At 38.7% G+C, this 17,276-nt stretch overlaps 1 protein-coding gene across 1 annotated transcript in view; it reads left to right on the top strand.

The window, feature by feature from the left end:
- The first annotated feature begins 1,344 nt into the window (after positions 1-1,344).
- Positions 1,345-17,276, top strand: part of CALN1 (calneuron 1) — a 121,719-nt gene continuing 105,787 nt past the window's right edge. Inside the window, exons 1-2 of the mRNA XM_007431024.1 lie at positions 1,345-1,355; positions 8,732-8,856. Of these exons, the coding sequence (XP_007431086.1) occupies positions 8,739-8,856 (118 nt within the window). The 5' untranslated portion in view covers positions 1,345-1,355; positions 8,732-8,738. The remainder of the gene's footprint in view (positions 1,356-8,731; positions 8,857-17,276) is intronic.

Raw genomic sequence — 17,276 nt, 5'->3', positions numbered from 1 at the left:
AGCATTAGAGCCTTCCCCAGGGAGCTGGGTCTTCTCATAATGTGTCCAAAGTAGGATAATTTGAGCCTGGTAATTTGTGCCACAAGTGAGAATCCTGGATGATTTGTTCGATGATCCATTTGTTTATTTTCTTGGCTGTCCACGGTATTCTCAGGAGTCTTCACCACCATGAAAGTTCGAAAGTGTTAATGTTCTTTCTATTCTGCTTCTTCAAAGTTCACAATAGGTGAACACAGCAATTGTCTTTTTTTAATCTTGTTTTCGGTTTGACCATTTTGTGTTCCTCCAGATTAAATCTTTTAAACTACTTATTCAAGGCATTTTGAGAAATGTGTATCACAATTTTTAAAAGTACATAAACCAGGATGAAATACCTTTATTTTAGAAAAATGCCTAGAAACAAGCACTTTGCTTAAAAGAGTTATAGGAGAATAACTCAATTCTTTGAACAAAAACTATCAAGGGCTTTATTATTTATGTAATAAGTATTACCACCACCACCACCACCACCACCACTACTACTACTACTACTACTACTACTACTATTTATTTATTTATTTATTTATTTATAAATCAAATTTATATCACCGCCCAACTCCCCCACAAGGAGGGACTCTGGGCGGTTCACAACCAAACAGTTAAAACCAATAAAAACATAAATAGTATAGCATAAAATACAATTATTAAATACGATAAAATAGACTCAATAGGTGGATAAAAATGCCAAATCTAGTCTAAACATCTGGCTGACTGTGCAACCAACAATAATAATTAAGTTTTATGCTGCCCAATTCCCAGCAACTCTAGGTGGTTTACAAATATTTTAAAATATTAAAAACAAGAAAAACAACAAGAGAGAAAAAGAAGGGTAAAGATGGCAGGATGAAAAAACAGATATCTTATATTCACATAGCACATAATTATTTTATAATATTGATTTAATATATTACTGCATATATACATTCACATACATACGTGCCTACATACAAAGAAATTGCATTTCTATGTCAACACACCATTTTTAAGCAGTATCAAACTATTTTTCAAATGAAACAAAAAGTATTTTTTTTTAAAGGAAAAACAGCAGTTGAGCAGTGGAGATCACCAAGTCTTGAGAGGAAAGGGCATCAGCTTTCCCAGGCTCTCTCACCTTGTTGGAAACAATTCTTAATTCCAAGATCTATGTTTCTTTGGCCTCTCATTCTTGGTTTCTACTGGTTCCATGCCCTGCAAGGGGATCTTTGGCTTATCAGCCCTGGACTGGATATTATGGACTTGGTTGGCTCTAGAGCAGTGCTTCTCAACCTTGGCAGCTTTAAGAAGTGTGGACTTCAACTCCCAGAATTCCCCAGCTGGCACACACCTTACAGTTGCCAAGATTGAGAAGCACTGCTTTAGACAGTTGGACTATAACTGGTCAGTTCTTCTCAGCTGTGTGCAAGCAACAGCTATGAGCTTCATGCAAGAGATACTCCTCCAGACTTTTCCTTGCCTAATTTATGGTCTCAGTCCCAGCATTATCTGTTGAGTTGAGTTACCTGGTTTACAGCCTAATTCATAAAATCATTGAAAATGTGCTAATTGCTTCCCGCATGTTCGCCACTCAGTTAATGCAGGACTGTTTGCTTGTGCAAACCTGTATGTTCCTTAACGGTATGGCCATCTGCTCCCAACTGATAGCTGAACCTCAAGTGTAGTAAAGCAGGTCGATGGTGCAGTAAAGATGCTCAGGACTGAAATCCAAAGTGGTTTTGTGAATAAGAGCCTAGAGAGTTGCAGATGATAGGACAGTTTCTTGTCCAGAAATGGGACTGCTCACTGCAGCATCCTTTTCTTATTATCCTATAAAATATTTTAGCACAAAACTAGAATCTTTCATTTTATTTTATTTTTATTTTTTTTTCTCAGCAACATGAATGAAGAGCTAATGGTGCTCATTGTCAAGAAATATATGTGGCTGTCCCACAGTCATTCCAAAGGGAGCTTTCCTCCTTCCTCTCTGCTAACACCATTAAATCCAGAACTTAAACATTTACTGAGTTGCACTTTTGTGACTAATCACAAGCAGCAACAGCTTTGAGGCAAGTCTTTATCACAGTTTATTGCTGATTGTGTATGGTGAGGCATTGAATATCCCCACTCCCTGCTTGTTTCGTGCCTGGCATTGCAATGATGGGAATCTAAACTATCTAACAGCACCATTCGCACAGCAGTTATGTAAAGAGTTTCTTAAAAGTAACATACCACGTTTGGGGGTCTACTCTGAATTAAGACTGCAGAAAAAAAAAATTAGTTATTTAAGTTTTATATTGTATTTTAATTTATTTTATCTCTTCTGTAAACTGCCCAGAGGTGCTTTTTAATGAGATGGGCAGTGACAAATTTTAGATAGATAGATAGATAGATAAATAGATAAATAGATAAATAGATAAATAGATAAATAGATAAATAGATAAATAGATAAATAGATGAAAGCATTGCAGTAGTCCAAACTGGAGGTGATTAAGGCTTGAGTGACCCTAAGTAAAGCCTCCTGATCCAGAAAAAAATCTACCAGTGTTAAAGAAGTACTTTCTCTGTTATTCTGACACTTTTCCAAGGACAGTCTAGCATGGATAAAATCTGTTAGGCTTTGTCGCCCCTTATCTTGGAGGGCAATCATGTGACAGCAGTGTCTGGATACAGAGGCAGTAGAGGTACAATAGGAGTTAGCAATGGAGACAACAATTTCATAGTCTTCTCTTCTCTTCTCTTCTCTTCTCTTCTCTTCTCTTCTCTTCTCTTCTCTTCTCTTCTCTTCTCTTCTCTTCAGCTCAAAGATGGGTGGATAACAGTATAATTTTGTAGTGGGAAAAGTTCACAGTGGATCCTCACTTCATTACTAATGAAGATGGAGAGTCTCGGAACCCCACAAAGAGCCACTTTATTCATCATTACTCCTATCTCAGCTTCTATTGATTCTGAATTAAATCCCAGACCACCTAGTCTATGCAAACTGTTGTCAACTTCACATATAATGCTTTCAGGCCAACGTGCATATGATGAGTAGTACTGCATGTAATCAGCATGTTGCTTTGAAATTTTAAGCCCTGGAATTAGGACTGGAAGGTAATGGCTGTGTTTGGCAGAAGCTGAGATTGAATACATTAAAGGCATTATCCTACAACTTACCCCTGGAACAACTTCCGATTTTAGCCCCTTCTGATGTTTCATTTGACTCTCAGATACTTGACTTTCTGCTTTATCCTCACCTGTGTGTGTTTGTTTTTTTTAAATCCAGTTGTGTGGTAGGAATTCTCCTTATAACTCAAGTGAGTTAGAATAACAGCCAAAACTTGCAAATTAACAAACAGTATATCTTGCAGAGATGGGGAATGACATAGGATTGAAGCCTCCCTACTCTACACCAATGTCCTGATCCAAAATAAGCTCCTGTAAATAAGCGGGGTGAATGTGGAAAAGTCATACCTTCTGGCTCAGTAATGCCTTATTGAATATCTTAGTCCCATAGAACTAAACATAGGGCTATCTGAACTTCCTCATCTTGCATAAATCCACATTTTCTCATGGCCTTCGACTACTGATCTTCTGACAGCAACCAGATCTAAGAGGCAACTATGCTTCATGTGGTGTTCTGGCAAGTTGCTAGTTGGCAATTGTGTAGAAATGACTTTGAAGTTCATAACTGGTTAATGGGGTCTGCTGAGACAAGAAAGAATCTTTGGTCACTGAGTGACGATTGGTTACTTAGATACCTCATAATAGATCTAAGCTCTAAGGTCATCTTGATCTTGTGTCAGCAATGGAAAATTGCTTTCAGATCAATTAAATTAAAAGGGCTTAAGAAGTCACTTTCCAGAGGCAAGCTGCAAGATTTGGAGGTGCCATTTCGTTCTTTTTTTCTCTCTCTTTCCCATCCATAACAGATGAAATGTACAGAAAAGGGCTTGTTTTGCAAATGGATGTTCCTTTGTTATCCTTTCCCTCCATGGCCCAGATATACTTCCTAACACTCTGGAGAAAGTTTGGGCAGTATCTGGTGGAGAGAAAGAATATATCCTCCAAGTAGAATGTCATTTGCCAGAAGAATGACATTACTGGGTACAGCCTATTCAGAGTCTCATGAGAGGGAACCCTTGCACACCTGGAACTGAGTGTTCAGTATTCAACAAATAGGAGAGCCAAGTCTTTAAACACACACACACACACACAATCACACACAAGTTTGATTTTGTACAACATGCTAGAGTAAGCTAAAATGAAGTTGGATAATTTGTGGTTCAGCATCCAGCCCCTCATGTTAAGCCATAATATGGTTTATTTTTTGACATAGAATGTCACATAAACAAATCATTTACCTAGGTTTAGGATCTTATGAGTTGGGACCAGGCAACGAATGTTGAATATATTTAGCCTGAAAAAAATTGAATAAATGCAGATCAGCTTCAGCATCAGAATCCCCAAATGCATCTTCTTTTTGGTTAAAGATATACTACAGGTGAAAAAACAAACACAGAAAGTAGTCAAAAAAGCAGTAGAGTTTCTGCCTATCTTTTTTTTTTTTATTGTAAATTGCTCAGAATGGTTATGATCTTGTCTATGAATTATAATGATTAGAAGGTAATTGGAAATCTTTCTGTACCTTTGAATGAATATCCATCAGCACTCAGAGAATTTATAGAAGGTGTGCAAAGAAGTGCAACAGTGTGCAGATTTTGGAAGAGATTGGAGGAGCTCAAAAAGGGAGCTTTATGATGGTGACATTTTGAGTTTCTGGCATCTTGTGGCTTCTTGACGTTCTAGATCTCTTTGCCACTGGAACTTTGAGCTGGAGAAGTAGATCTATAGCCTCAGTAGACTGAATACACAGGTATCCTCCTGTACCCTACTTACATCATGGTGCATAAAACAAATATCACAAAAGAAGCCACAATTCTGAGAATTTTCATTGAATAGAATTCAGATATAAATGATGGAACCCCATGAATATAGGGACCAAAAGTGTGCATAGCGATAGATTAAGGGTGGTCCAGAACATATCTTCAGAATCCCAGTGGGGATGAGCACCACAATGGCCAATTTTGCGGATGAAATTGAATTGATGGGGAAAGGATGGGGAAAACCAGTCTGGGCTTTGACTGAAGTGAATGCATGGAAGAAATCTGGTTTTAATTTTTTTTCTCTTTCTTGCCCCCACCTCTCTCCAATCTTTAGTTCATTCTACCCCGTTTCTGCATTAGCCTAAAATTTTGCATCATTTCTATGACTCCATAAAAATCTATATAAACATCCATATATCTTTTATAATTTATGTATTTCCAAATGCTTTCTCCTAATATAATGTGGTTTTGTACCCATACACTTTTTCTGTCTGTGTTGTCCCCTAATTTACAAAATTTGAGTGAAATGAACCACAACATTCAGAATACTGTGAATACCAAAGTGTTCACTTTTTGCTTATATTCAAGAAATGAAAATTAGACTTGTTTTAAAGGGCAATCTAAAGAAATTTCTCTCCTGTTTTTAGCTATGAACAAATAGCAAATACAGTTCAGTACCAGTAAATATAAAATGAGCTTTACTGAGCTTTGGAATCGTGTCCAACAGCCCAGGAAGGAAGGCAAACTTAGAGGGAGGGAGCATTTTGAAGAATGCGGTAGGGGAAAGTGGCAGGTAGCCTTCTGGTAAATCTGTGCTTTGTCATGTGACCCATGGAATGATTTTGAGAATAGACAAGTCATCCCAAAGCCATTTTGCAAAAGAGCCTAAAATATGTTCTCAGATTTCCTTGGTGGAAGCCATGCTAAGTAGCTGGATCAGTTGTCCAAATCAAGATAAGACAACTTTCTGTGTTTTAAAATGGAAGCATTGCAACAGTTTACAAATGTTGCAGGAGAACATGTGAGTTACATAAAGATTCTTTCAAAGTTAAAATTCTTTTTGAGTTGAACTCAACTCCTGATGAGTACATGAACATGCCCATGTCATTTTCTTTGGCAATAATGCAGAAATGGTTTACTATTGCCTCCGTTCAGAATATATACTGGCCAGTCAAACAGACATCGTGGTAGTAGACAAAGACCAGAAGACAGTGGTAGTGATAGATGTAGCAGTGCCAAGTGACAGCAATATCAGGAAGAAGGAGCATGAGAAGCTGGAGAAGTACCAGGGCCTGAAGGAGGAACTAGAGAGGATGTGGAAAGTAAAGGCCAAAGTGGTCTCAGTGGTGGTAGGAGCACTCGGGGCCGTGACTCCTCAGCTGGGAGAATGGCTCCAATGGATCCCAGGAACGACATCAGAGCTCTCTGTCCAGAAGAGTGCAGGGCTAGGAACAGCTAAGATACTGCGCAGAACCCTCAAACTCCCAGGCCTCTGGTAGAGGACCCCAGATTGAGGAAGACACAGACCACCCATAGGGTTGAGAGGGGATTTTTTATTTTTTTTATTTAACTTCCCAGTCAAGTCAACTGCTCTGGGATTTCTGGTGGTCCCCATCCAACTCATAGTCAAGTCCAACCCTCTTTAGCTTTTTGAGATAAGCCAGAGTCATTATTGGCCTACGTACAGCTGCAATTCATTGTCTTGAGTTGGACCATAGCAGCAATCCAATTGGAGGCAGTGCCTCAAAAGATCTGTTCTATCTTGACAACTTGAATCAAAGTGGGCCTGCTTGCTTTGGCTAGTCACTTCCGTCCAGTTGAAAGGAGCCTCTGTGAATGCACAGAAACTTCAACTCGTGTCTAGAATAAAGCTGGTAGCTGCTCTGAGCTGTACTTCAGTGGGGAGACATTTCAGGTTTGCATTTTTCTTTGATTCTTAAAAAGATATGGAACCTGATTGCTAAGCTCAGAACAATATAGACTTGAAAGTATGCTAGTCTATGTTGTTTAAGCTTAGCAACTAGATTCCTTCTCTGTTTGTTAAGGAATAAAGTTTGTTCTTTTATGCATACTTCTGTTCAGGATACTTTTGAAGTGATTAAAAAAACAAACAAACCCTCAACAGTGAAAACACTGTGAACAAATAGATCAAAGATTCTAAAGAAGACACCAATAGACTGCATGACTCTGAGCTGTATTTTAATTTAAGTCATAAGTTTTACTGTTCCAACCCACGTTAATTAAATGAAGTTTTTAAGCACAACGACCATTGTTAACGTTAGCATTATCCAGCATTTTGGAATTGGCAAACCATTACCATGCCTTACCTGTGATGCTCTTTGATTCATACATTGGCACTTTGGAAGTTTAGTTTTGATAAATTGGGACACAAAATGACTTCACTGGCAGCAGCGGGGAAGCTGGAGCTGGGCCTGATGCGGACAGAGCCACTGCAGTTTTGTAATGCAGAAACGGAAAGAAATTACAGCCTCAAATTTAATTGCATTTTAAAGCTCAAAGACGAATTTATGTAGCTGCTGGAGAGATATTTGCAGGCAATTTCATGCACTGTGGTGCCTTTAAGTAACTTTGGACTTGAGGTTAAAAAGGCTTAAGGAGCCCTCCTATTTCAATGGGAATGCATTTCTTTTCTTGAAAAATGAACACAACTCAATCAGCCTGTTTTGTTTAGGGACCCTTCATTCATAGAACATGACCTCGAATGTCTGACCCAGAGCACCATTGTTTAAAGTTAAGTGTTTGGCTGAGTACTCCTCCTGACTTCCAGTTGCTGTCGATTTCCCCCTTAATCCAAAAAATCCTTAATCCAAAAAAGGCTCATGGGGGAATTTTACTAAAGCCTAGGGGGAATTTTACTAAAGCCTAGGTAGGCTCCTAGATGATTTCACAACAACAGCAGAACACTAATGGGTCAACTCATATGGGTTACTTAGGAACGTACATGTGTATCTGTAGATATCTGCTGGGTGCAGGGGAGGAGCAAATGACATGATGTGTGTCATGATGCTGTCATTCAGATGATGAAAATTATGTATTCTGTATTAGGAATCATGCAATTGATGGAGATTCATTGATTATGTTATTTCTGCAATGACATCATGATGAACTTCTCATCATTTTGACATCGTTCTGACTTACATTGGACACCTATCTCCTTTGATTTATTTCTGATGTACTTTTTTTTAAAAAAATAATTCCTTCTCCTTTCAAATTGATTGAGAACTTTTTCTTAAAATGTGAAGTATCTTCAAACAGGCAGTATTACTTTTCTGGTGTTGTATGGCACCATCATAAAAAAATTGGCTTTTTGGAAAAGTTTGGTGGGAAGTTATTCCTGGAGATGGCTTAATGTTAGTGCAGGGATATTGGACATAGTGAAGTAGTCATTTCAGGTATCACCTATTAGGAGGCAGCATCAAGGTGTTTGGGATCTGACTTTTCTTATTCTCTCTAAGTAGGGAATGATGCTCTTCCACCCCAGTAATCAACAAATATTTATTTGCCAGTCAAGTTGGAACTGGAGGGAGCATCATTTTGCTCTTTATTTCAGATTAAAAAATGGATCAAGATGGCTTTTCTGGGTTGTAAACTGTCTCTAGAATACATTCAGGAAAGAAACACAGTTAATTAAAGACCATTAAAATAATATGGTATAAACCTACCATATTTTTAGAAGTTTTAGAAGTACTTTGCTTAATGTTCGGCTATGTATCCAAGATCTTGTTATTCTCCTCCATTTACGTTACTTGTTATTTAAAAAAATATGTCATGCTTTGGATTCTAGAGGTGAATCAGAATGAGACCTGACTTTCTTGTCTTTCTATCACTAGGGAGAAGATGCCATTCCATCATGTCACGGCTGGGCTGCTGTACAAAGGAAACTATCTGAACCGGTCACTCTCAGCAGGAAGCGACAGTGAACAGTTGGCCAACATCTCAGTGGAAGAATTGGATGGTAAGGATGACTAATCAGTTGGTAGGAGGAACATAGGTTTCTATTTTTATTTTTTAATGTTTTATTAAATCTTACGGTCTTCAAAACTGAGGTATGAGGGACTCATTCTTAGGATATGGTGACATGGAATGATGAAAAAACATCCCCACTGAATAGTGTTGGTGATTTGCTTTTTAGAAATGATTTCTTTTTGAACTAGAAGACTCAAGGCACTATCCAAAATTAATTACATATACACATGGTTGCTTGAACATCTTTATGAGAAAAGAGGACATTTGGACTTTTTTTGGTTGGACGAAAGGCAGCTAAGGGAGACACGGTTGAAGTGCAAAGAATCATGCATGGCATGGAAAAAGTGGGTATGGCAAAAGTTTCTTCCTCTCTCAGAAGGACAGGGTCATCCAGTAAGGCCCTTTGGAAGGAGATTTGAAGCAGAGAAAAGAAACCCTTCTTCACAGAGTTCATTCCTGTAAGATGTAGTGATGACCACAACTTGGATGGCTTTAAAAGAGGTTTGGATACATTTATGGAGGCTCAGTCTATCAAGAAGAATAGGTCTTGAAGACTCAGTGTGACCTTTGAGTTGGGGCCAGCATGCCTCCAAGAATCAGTTGCAGAGAAACAACAATGGAAGAGGAGTGTATCTCAATTTCTTGCATGTGGGCATCCCCAAAATGCTGGACTAAGACTAGCTTTAGCCTGATCCAGCAGATCTGTTCTTATGTTTATGCATGCATTTACATGTACAAAATAACACCATCATGGAAATTGAAGCACTGGAGTATACATAGGGGTGCAAAAGCAAGTACTGGTTCTGGTTTTGGGGAAGCATGTCTCAATTGCTGATAAATATTGTTCAGAAAATTTAAGGAAAGCATAAAATGCAATCATTCTTACTTACCAGGGATTGTTTTTCTAATACTTGTTCCTAAGGTTTAAACTGGGTATAGGATATGGAATTTTCTAATGACACTTCATTTTTGTAGAACTCAGATATGCAAGAGGGCATAGCCAAGACTGAATCCCTTTGCAGTGAGCGAAAAGATGAAGGTAACCTGCTGGTCACGTTTGAGAATATTCATGGGAACTGAATTCTCATTAACAGTATACTCATTGGACAGAATTTGCAGGATTTACTGAAGTCAGAAGCAAAGGTGAACAAATAACATTTTGAACATCTAGGCCCTTCTTTAGAAGAGCAAGTACTTTCCCAGTTATGCGCTTTCATATAATTTATGAAACAAAAAAACTGTACTCCTGACAAACTGTTTCAAAAGTTATCAGTTCCAAAATATATAGGTAGGAGGAAAGAAATGGTGGTGGGGAGAGAGGGAGGGAGGGAAGAAAGAAGGAAGGATAATCACAATCAAGGACATTGATATTACAGTAATAATATTGATTATACTTATTGAAGCTTCCTCGACCTTAAGGAGACATAGCTGTAAACTTAAGATTCCTTGATTTCAGTGGGTCTGTCTGAAGCATGATTAACTCTAGAATACTGAGTTCATTTTAAATGGCGGCATGGGATGTACCAATATATATGTGATTCTCTTGTCTCATCCATGTATGGTTTGTTCCAGTAGCCCACTTATCATCAGATTGTCCTGGTTCCCCAACACCTGGCATGGACCTTGTTCATCCGGGCAACATCTGAGCTGGCATGATCTCATAGTTTGTGTCACTCTCATATCCAAGGTAGGCAGGTGAAGTGTTAGGGGGTCTTTGCTCAAGGACCCCTATTGGTAAGGTTAGTATCAGCCGGGATTCGAACCCCAGTTTCCAACGTCAAAGGGCAGTGCTCTAACCACTACACTATCCAGATGCTATGTGGAAAGTCAAGACCAAAGTGGTCCCAGTGGTGGTAGGAGCACTCAGGACTGTGACTCCTAAGCTGGGAGAGGGGCTCCAACAGATCCCAGGAACAGCATCCAAGCTCTCTGTCCAGAAGAGTGCAGGGCTAGGAACAGCTGAGATCCTGCGCAGAGTCCTCAAACTCCCAGGCCTCTGGTAGAGGACCCCAGATTGAGGAAGACACAGACCACCCATAGGGTTGAGAGGGGATTATATATATATATAACCTGACCCCTGCTGTAGAAATGAGACACAGTATTCCTCCCCACACATTTTGAAGTTGTGCAATTATAGATGGACTTGTAGATAGTCTCTGAACTGATTCTCATATTGAAGGAAATTATGAACTTCCAAAGAATGCCCTCCAGTTGCGGAAAGAGATATGTGGCAGCTGTGTTATAAAAGCTGTGAACCCGGGTGCGCCCCATCCTTTCATGCCTGGTTGGCCTTCAGCTTGACTTGCCTCGATGATCACTGCACATTCCTTGCACAACACCGCACAATTTTTCTGCTAATAGTCTATTTATTCTTCACCTGTTAGGCAGCGGATTTCTCGTGGGAATCCCAGCACTGTTTTCCTTTTCTAGCACTGTTTTTATTGCAGAGCTTAGCTTTCTGGCAATGTTCCAGTTTTTCAGCTAAACTCAGATTTGCTGCTTTGGGCAACTTTATGATCTGAGGTAAAAAGGGAGAGTTTTACTTAGATTGAGGGGAAAAGACTTGGTCTCTGAGATCTGTATTCAGATGTGAATGGGAAAAGAAATATTCCCTTTAATAGTTAACTCTGCCCCCCCCCCCAATTGCTGTAGAAATGACAAGGGGGGTACAAAACTCAAATGAAAGATTTCCCCGCACCTGGAAAAAACTTAAGGGGTAAAAACTCTGCTTTAGTGAAAGCTTAGGGTACAAATGGAGTGCCATTTTGCCACTTAAAATCCCCCATGAGAACCACTCACTCAATAAAGGGCCCATTTTTATCTGTTTAACAATCCCCCCCAAGGGGTTCTTTTAAGACATGTAGGGTGATGATGGGGGAGGGGAATCATGTGCAGCCTGTGGGTGGCTTATCCCTGCCATACAGGATGCAAAAGTACTTCGTTCTTTTATTTCCGTGCTGGGACCTGAGTTTTCAGCAGTTAGCAAGACCTCAAGAGGAAAAATAAGTTGGAGATGTTCCCCATTCCTTGCTTGCTGTCTCAGGTTATCTGTTGCTTCTTGCAATATTCGCTTGCCATCAACTAAAACCAATGCTTACTATTGGCAGGATTAAGTGAATGATGGAGGCAAAACAAGCCATAAGCAGGAGTGGGAGAAGAAAAAAACTCATGGGTCTCCTCCTCTGGATCAGATGATGACACATTTTTCATTTCACTGTAACTCTATAGGATAGTCCAACCAAGGCCTGCTTTTAACGTGGGGAGGGGTTAACCTAGGAGTAGAGCTTGCACAGTGGCTGAAAGGAGTGATGGACATTGGCATTTTGGTCCCTGGGCCTCTCCAAGAAGGCCAGACTTAAGAGAGTGTCTAAACCAGGGCAACTTATAAACTAGTGTTTCTCAACTTTGGCAACTCCCAGAATTCCCCAGCCAGCATGCTGGGAATCGAAGTCCACACTTCTTAAAGTTGCCAAGGTTGAGAAATACCGTATTAAAGGCTTAATTCTCTCTCTCTCACTAGCAAACTCCACTGCTTTGAGATGACTGGCGAGAATTTTGCGGATATCCATTTGTGCACACACACATACCCATTGAAGTAAACCTTTGTGCATGTTTTGGTGTGTACAGCCTTCTGTGACCAAAATCTTGGCCCCTTTTGAATTGTGGCATTGTGAAGTGGACACTGCCTATCATTAAAAAAAAAAAAAAAGATGTGGGAACTATTTGTAGAAAAGTCTGTAAAGTTTTATTTTTTTCCTAGTGAGATATGAAAACAGAACAATCTCAGGAGCTGTCTCCCAAGAAACGTTTGTTCAGCAATACCCACGTTAGCCCTTAAAGAAGTTGATCAACTCAGAATAATGGAGCAGAGTTTCTTTCTCTCCTTGTAGAACAGATCAGGGCGATTTATTTTACTGTATTTAGCTGGAAGAAAGATTGGGATTCCCCCCCCCCCATTTTTTGTAAGCATAAAGGTGAGCTTGATTCCTAATAATGTCATGAATGTGCTTATATAGTTTTCTTGCCAGCGCTGTGGAACTGCAACACCATTGCCTCTTTCTGGGACTTTGTTTTATTTCTCAACCTAGGCTATGGCCTTGTGGTTTCTCATGGTCTCCTAGTCAAGTACAAATTGGGTCTGAATGCTTAGCTATTTGAGATCAGCCACAGTACAGCTTACCTTTACATGGGAAAATCATCTTAGATTCACTAATACAGGTAGTCCTCGCTTAATGACCATTTGTTTAGTGACCATGGCACTAAAAAAAGTGACTTATGACCAGTGCCCAAAGTTACAACCATCTCAGTGCCCTTGTAGTCACGTGATCATGATCTGGGCACTTGGCAAACAGCTCGCACTTACAACAGTTGCAGTGTCCTGGGGTCATGTGATCGCCATTTGCAACCTTCCCAGCCAGCTTCTGGCAAGCAAAACCAATGGGGAACTGTGATTCACTTAATGACCATGTGATTCACTTAACGGCCACAGTGACTTGCTTAATGACTGCCGCAAAAAGGTCATAAAATAAGATCTGGTCATTCACTTAATGACCACATCACAACGACCTTGTTAAGCGAGGACTACCTGTAATACAACAATGGTGATAGTTTTTTTTTTCTGTCTGATCTTTTAAATTTCTTTTGGATAGAAAACCACATTGAATGCATGTGATAATTTCTTGTCAGAAGTTTCTCCTCCCTCTTTCCAAGAGCACTCTAATAATTGCAAAGGAAATTAACTCACAAAGAGCTACATTAGTTAATATTAAACTGTGTAACTCCAGAGAAAATGGCCAAGTTGAAACTGATGTACCATCCCTAACAAATGTCTTTAGAGGCTTCAAAGGTGCTATAAGGTTTTCTGTTTAAATATGTGCCATATGGGTAATGATGTCTAGGCTTGAACAAATTAATTCAGGCAGCTGAAATGTTTGAGCTTGAAACGCTGGCATTTCTCGCATTGTGTCTGAAAGGTTTATGCAGCTTCCTGCTTTTGAATTCTGCCTTTGCTCCTTCAAATTTCCAAGTAGCAAACAAGTGCTGTATAAATTGGGGCGGGGGGGGGAATCTATCAGTAAATGGAATCACTGTTGCTGAGTCAACCCTACAGAGTTATTATAATAGAAGTTATTGTCAGAAGATGGAAGGACAGAATAAACATCTGTTTAATCTTGTGGATGCATGTAATTCTCTAGTTGGCTTTGGGCTTTGGTGATTGACAGCCTAAAAAAGCTATGTCCTGAGATGATGCAAAATTATCATTTGAACTGAACAGACTGAATTGAAGCTGAACAGACTGTGAGATACCCTTTGGCCATATTCGCATAATAATCAAGTCCGGAAATTACTTAGTGAATGAATTTGAACAATGTGCTGATCTCAACTTTAAGTTTAATTGGTTGTTTCCAGGCTAGTGTATTGTCTGCGCTCATTCCCCAACTCATGAATATAGTTTGCTATATTACACAAAGTCACAAAATGAGATAATTCATTAACCAGGCTGAGTGGGTTGAGTGAATGCAGCCTTTGTGGGTTCTGCAGACAGAACAACCATTGTTCAAGTGGCATCACACTAGCTCTTAGGTTAAACGTGAAAACCCATGATTGATCAGAAGAAAGGTTAGGATCCTTCCTGGTCTTTTAGATTTGGTTCACACACAGTTCTAAGCCATGGTATGTGCATACAACACACAAAACTATAAGTCGTGGCTTATAAAACCACACTGGCTTCGCTAATCCAACATGTTAAGTGAAGAACATGAGCCTCCACTTAAAGCCCCCTCCCCAACTTGGAGTCATTGTTGGTTAATAGGGCTTGCAGATATTCTTCCTGTACTCCATCCTAACCGGGGGGTGGGTACAGGATAGCCTGGTTGACTCCTAGAGCAGTGAGTGTTAGGGAGCCATGCTCAGTGTCTGGCGATGAGTTCTGAAATGAAACTCTTGGTCAGAAAAAGAAAATTCAATATTAACAATCCAAGACCAAATCATGGACAATTTAACCTTGATCTGATAAATCCACTTTGAATTCCTTTCTCTTCTTTTTGAAAAGCTCAATCTTCAGTCTCTTCTCCAAATAAAACCCCACATAACAATCTCTTATCATTCTCTTCTTATCTATTTTCAAAAAAGGTTTCAAAGATTTGGTATTTTCCTTCTGTATATCCAAACTAGGATAATTCTCAAAGTCACTCTTCCAGTCCATTACAGCTTCTTTCTCCATATCAGTCTCATAATCAAGCAATTTTGAGTCCATCTTCAGATCCACAGCATCTTTTTTCACATCTTCCATGTCTCTCTTATAGTCTGGCATTTCTTTAAAGTCCATTTTAGAATCCTTATTCAAGTCATCCTCCACTGCTATTTTATCCAGTAAAATCTTTTCTTCTTCTACAACCTCTGTTAGTCCCAATTTTAAAAATAGTTCCTGGACACACTGATTCCAAACTGCTAAAAATTCTTTGAAAGAAGGACACTCCTCCATTATGTTAAAAGAGAGATATTCCTCTAGTCTCCGATCTCTCTGACCTTGAAAACTCAGTCTTGTCTTGTGTTTATTTTCAGAAACAAAACTGTCCCAGGGCAGATTTTCTTGCAAATAAATCCAAATTCACTTACTGTATTTTTTTAAACATTTAAAATAATCCTTTAAAAAACTGTTTCAAGTCCATCTAGTTTCTTAACCATCCCCAATCAACATTCTTAATTCCCTTTCGCTGTTTCCAAACGTTAAAATATTTCTTTTTGATCTTTAAACTTACTTTAATCTTTTTTCTCCCAGGATAGTAGGAAATTCTCCTGGTGTACAGCAACTTGTTTTTCAGGAGGTTTTTAATTGCTAAATAAATCACAAATAGGCAGTTTACAATGTTAGTTAAAAGAGGAAGTAAAGCAATTCTAGTGTCCTCTTGAAGGCTCTGCACCATGGCTTGGACTCAGTGTTTTTTCCTCAACTCCCAGAGTGCTCCACCTGCTAGAGATTACTAGATTGCAATCTCTTCACAGGGAATCTCTGTAAGGAGTACCTGTGGGTGATCCTGTCAATTTCCTTTATCTGGAGATGATTCTGAAGAGCTGAACCAAGGCCAGCTCCTCTAATTGCTGTGGATGTTGGCTCCACAAAGAACAAAGCTGTGTTCAATTGGCCATTTCTTCCCTGGAAGACACATACTTCCTTTTCTAATCACTTTTGAAATTGCTTGTTAACTGCTTTTCTGCTATTAGGAACCTTTAGATTGACAAGTCTGAAAACACCGAGTGAGTCTGCCTTCAATCCTTAGTGAAAGAAGTTTTAAATATAGTTTTAAGGATTAAAAAAAAATGTTTTGAATAAATAGCAAAAGAGTGATTAGCACTTTGATTTTGGAAAGTTAGAAATGGACTAAGGGTCCAGGTGGATTTGAAATAAGATTTTGGAATTACTTATAAGAAACCTTCCTGTGGGAAAATACTTTTGCTTTGAATTGAAGGAAGGAAGGAAGGAAGGAAGGAAGGAAGGAAAAGAAAGAAAGAAAGAAAGAAAGAAAGAAAGAAAGAAAGAAAGAAAGAAAGAAAGAAAGAGACAGACAGACAGACAGACAGAGACAAACATGATAGGATGGGACTTTGAAGGTTGTATACTAGAGGGAACTAGAAGGAACTAAAAATTACAGTTAAAGGAGAAGAACACTTAAATTTGACTTACTAATAGAGAATGGAGCAAAATATTTTAACATTGGACATGTTAAAGGATATTTTTGAACAATGGACACAAGTTAATTTTAAGAGTGTCTGCCTCTATAAATAGACTGTGTTTAAAAGATGTTATGGAAGAGGAACAAGTTTTACTGGACAAGACTCAGATTGACCTGAAAGTTTAAAAATGATGTGGAAAAAGTTGCTACATTGCACATACAAAAGAAACCAGCTGATGTTTAATAATTAAAAGGGGTATACAAATAACAAACTAAGAGAGTGACCTGGATAATGTTCCTATATTGGATTTACAAAAGATGCTTGTTAAAGCTTTGAAGAATTTTGTGAGAAGGGACAAAGAAAAAATGAAAAGAAATGAAGTTCTAGGACATTATTTGAAAGGATTAAAGATCAAAAGTGTTAAAACGAATATAAAGTTGGTTTATTTGATCAAGGTTAAAACAGAGATGTTGTTATCTCTGGCAACCCTTAATGGACATTTGCTGATCAGGACTGAAATGATGAGGTTTTTTGGATTTGTTTATAGATAAGAGATGGGATATGGGAAGAAGAGATCATTTTTAAGAGAAGGTGATAAGTTACTATGTTCTTATTTCTTATTTTTTTTCCTGCACCTTTTATTTTTTTCTTTATACATTTTTTTTAGTTTGTATTAGTTTAATATCCTCATAAGTGTAATTTTTAATAAAATTACTACTAAAAAAATAAAACAGG

Source organism: Python bivittatus, unplaced genomic scaffold, assembly GCF_059951505.1.
Source record: "Python bivittatus isolate LINGU-HERP-01145 unplaced genomic scaffold, Pbiv_v1 ctg000690_np1212, whole genome shotgun sequence".
Classification (NCBI taxonomy): domain Eukaryota; kingdom Metazoa; phylum Chordata; class Lepidosauria; order Squamata; family Pythonidae; genus Python; species Python bivittatus.
Note: the sequence above shows the minus strand (reverse complement) of the source record. Positions and strands in the feature narration are given on the sequence as shown.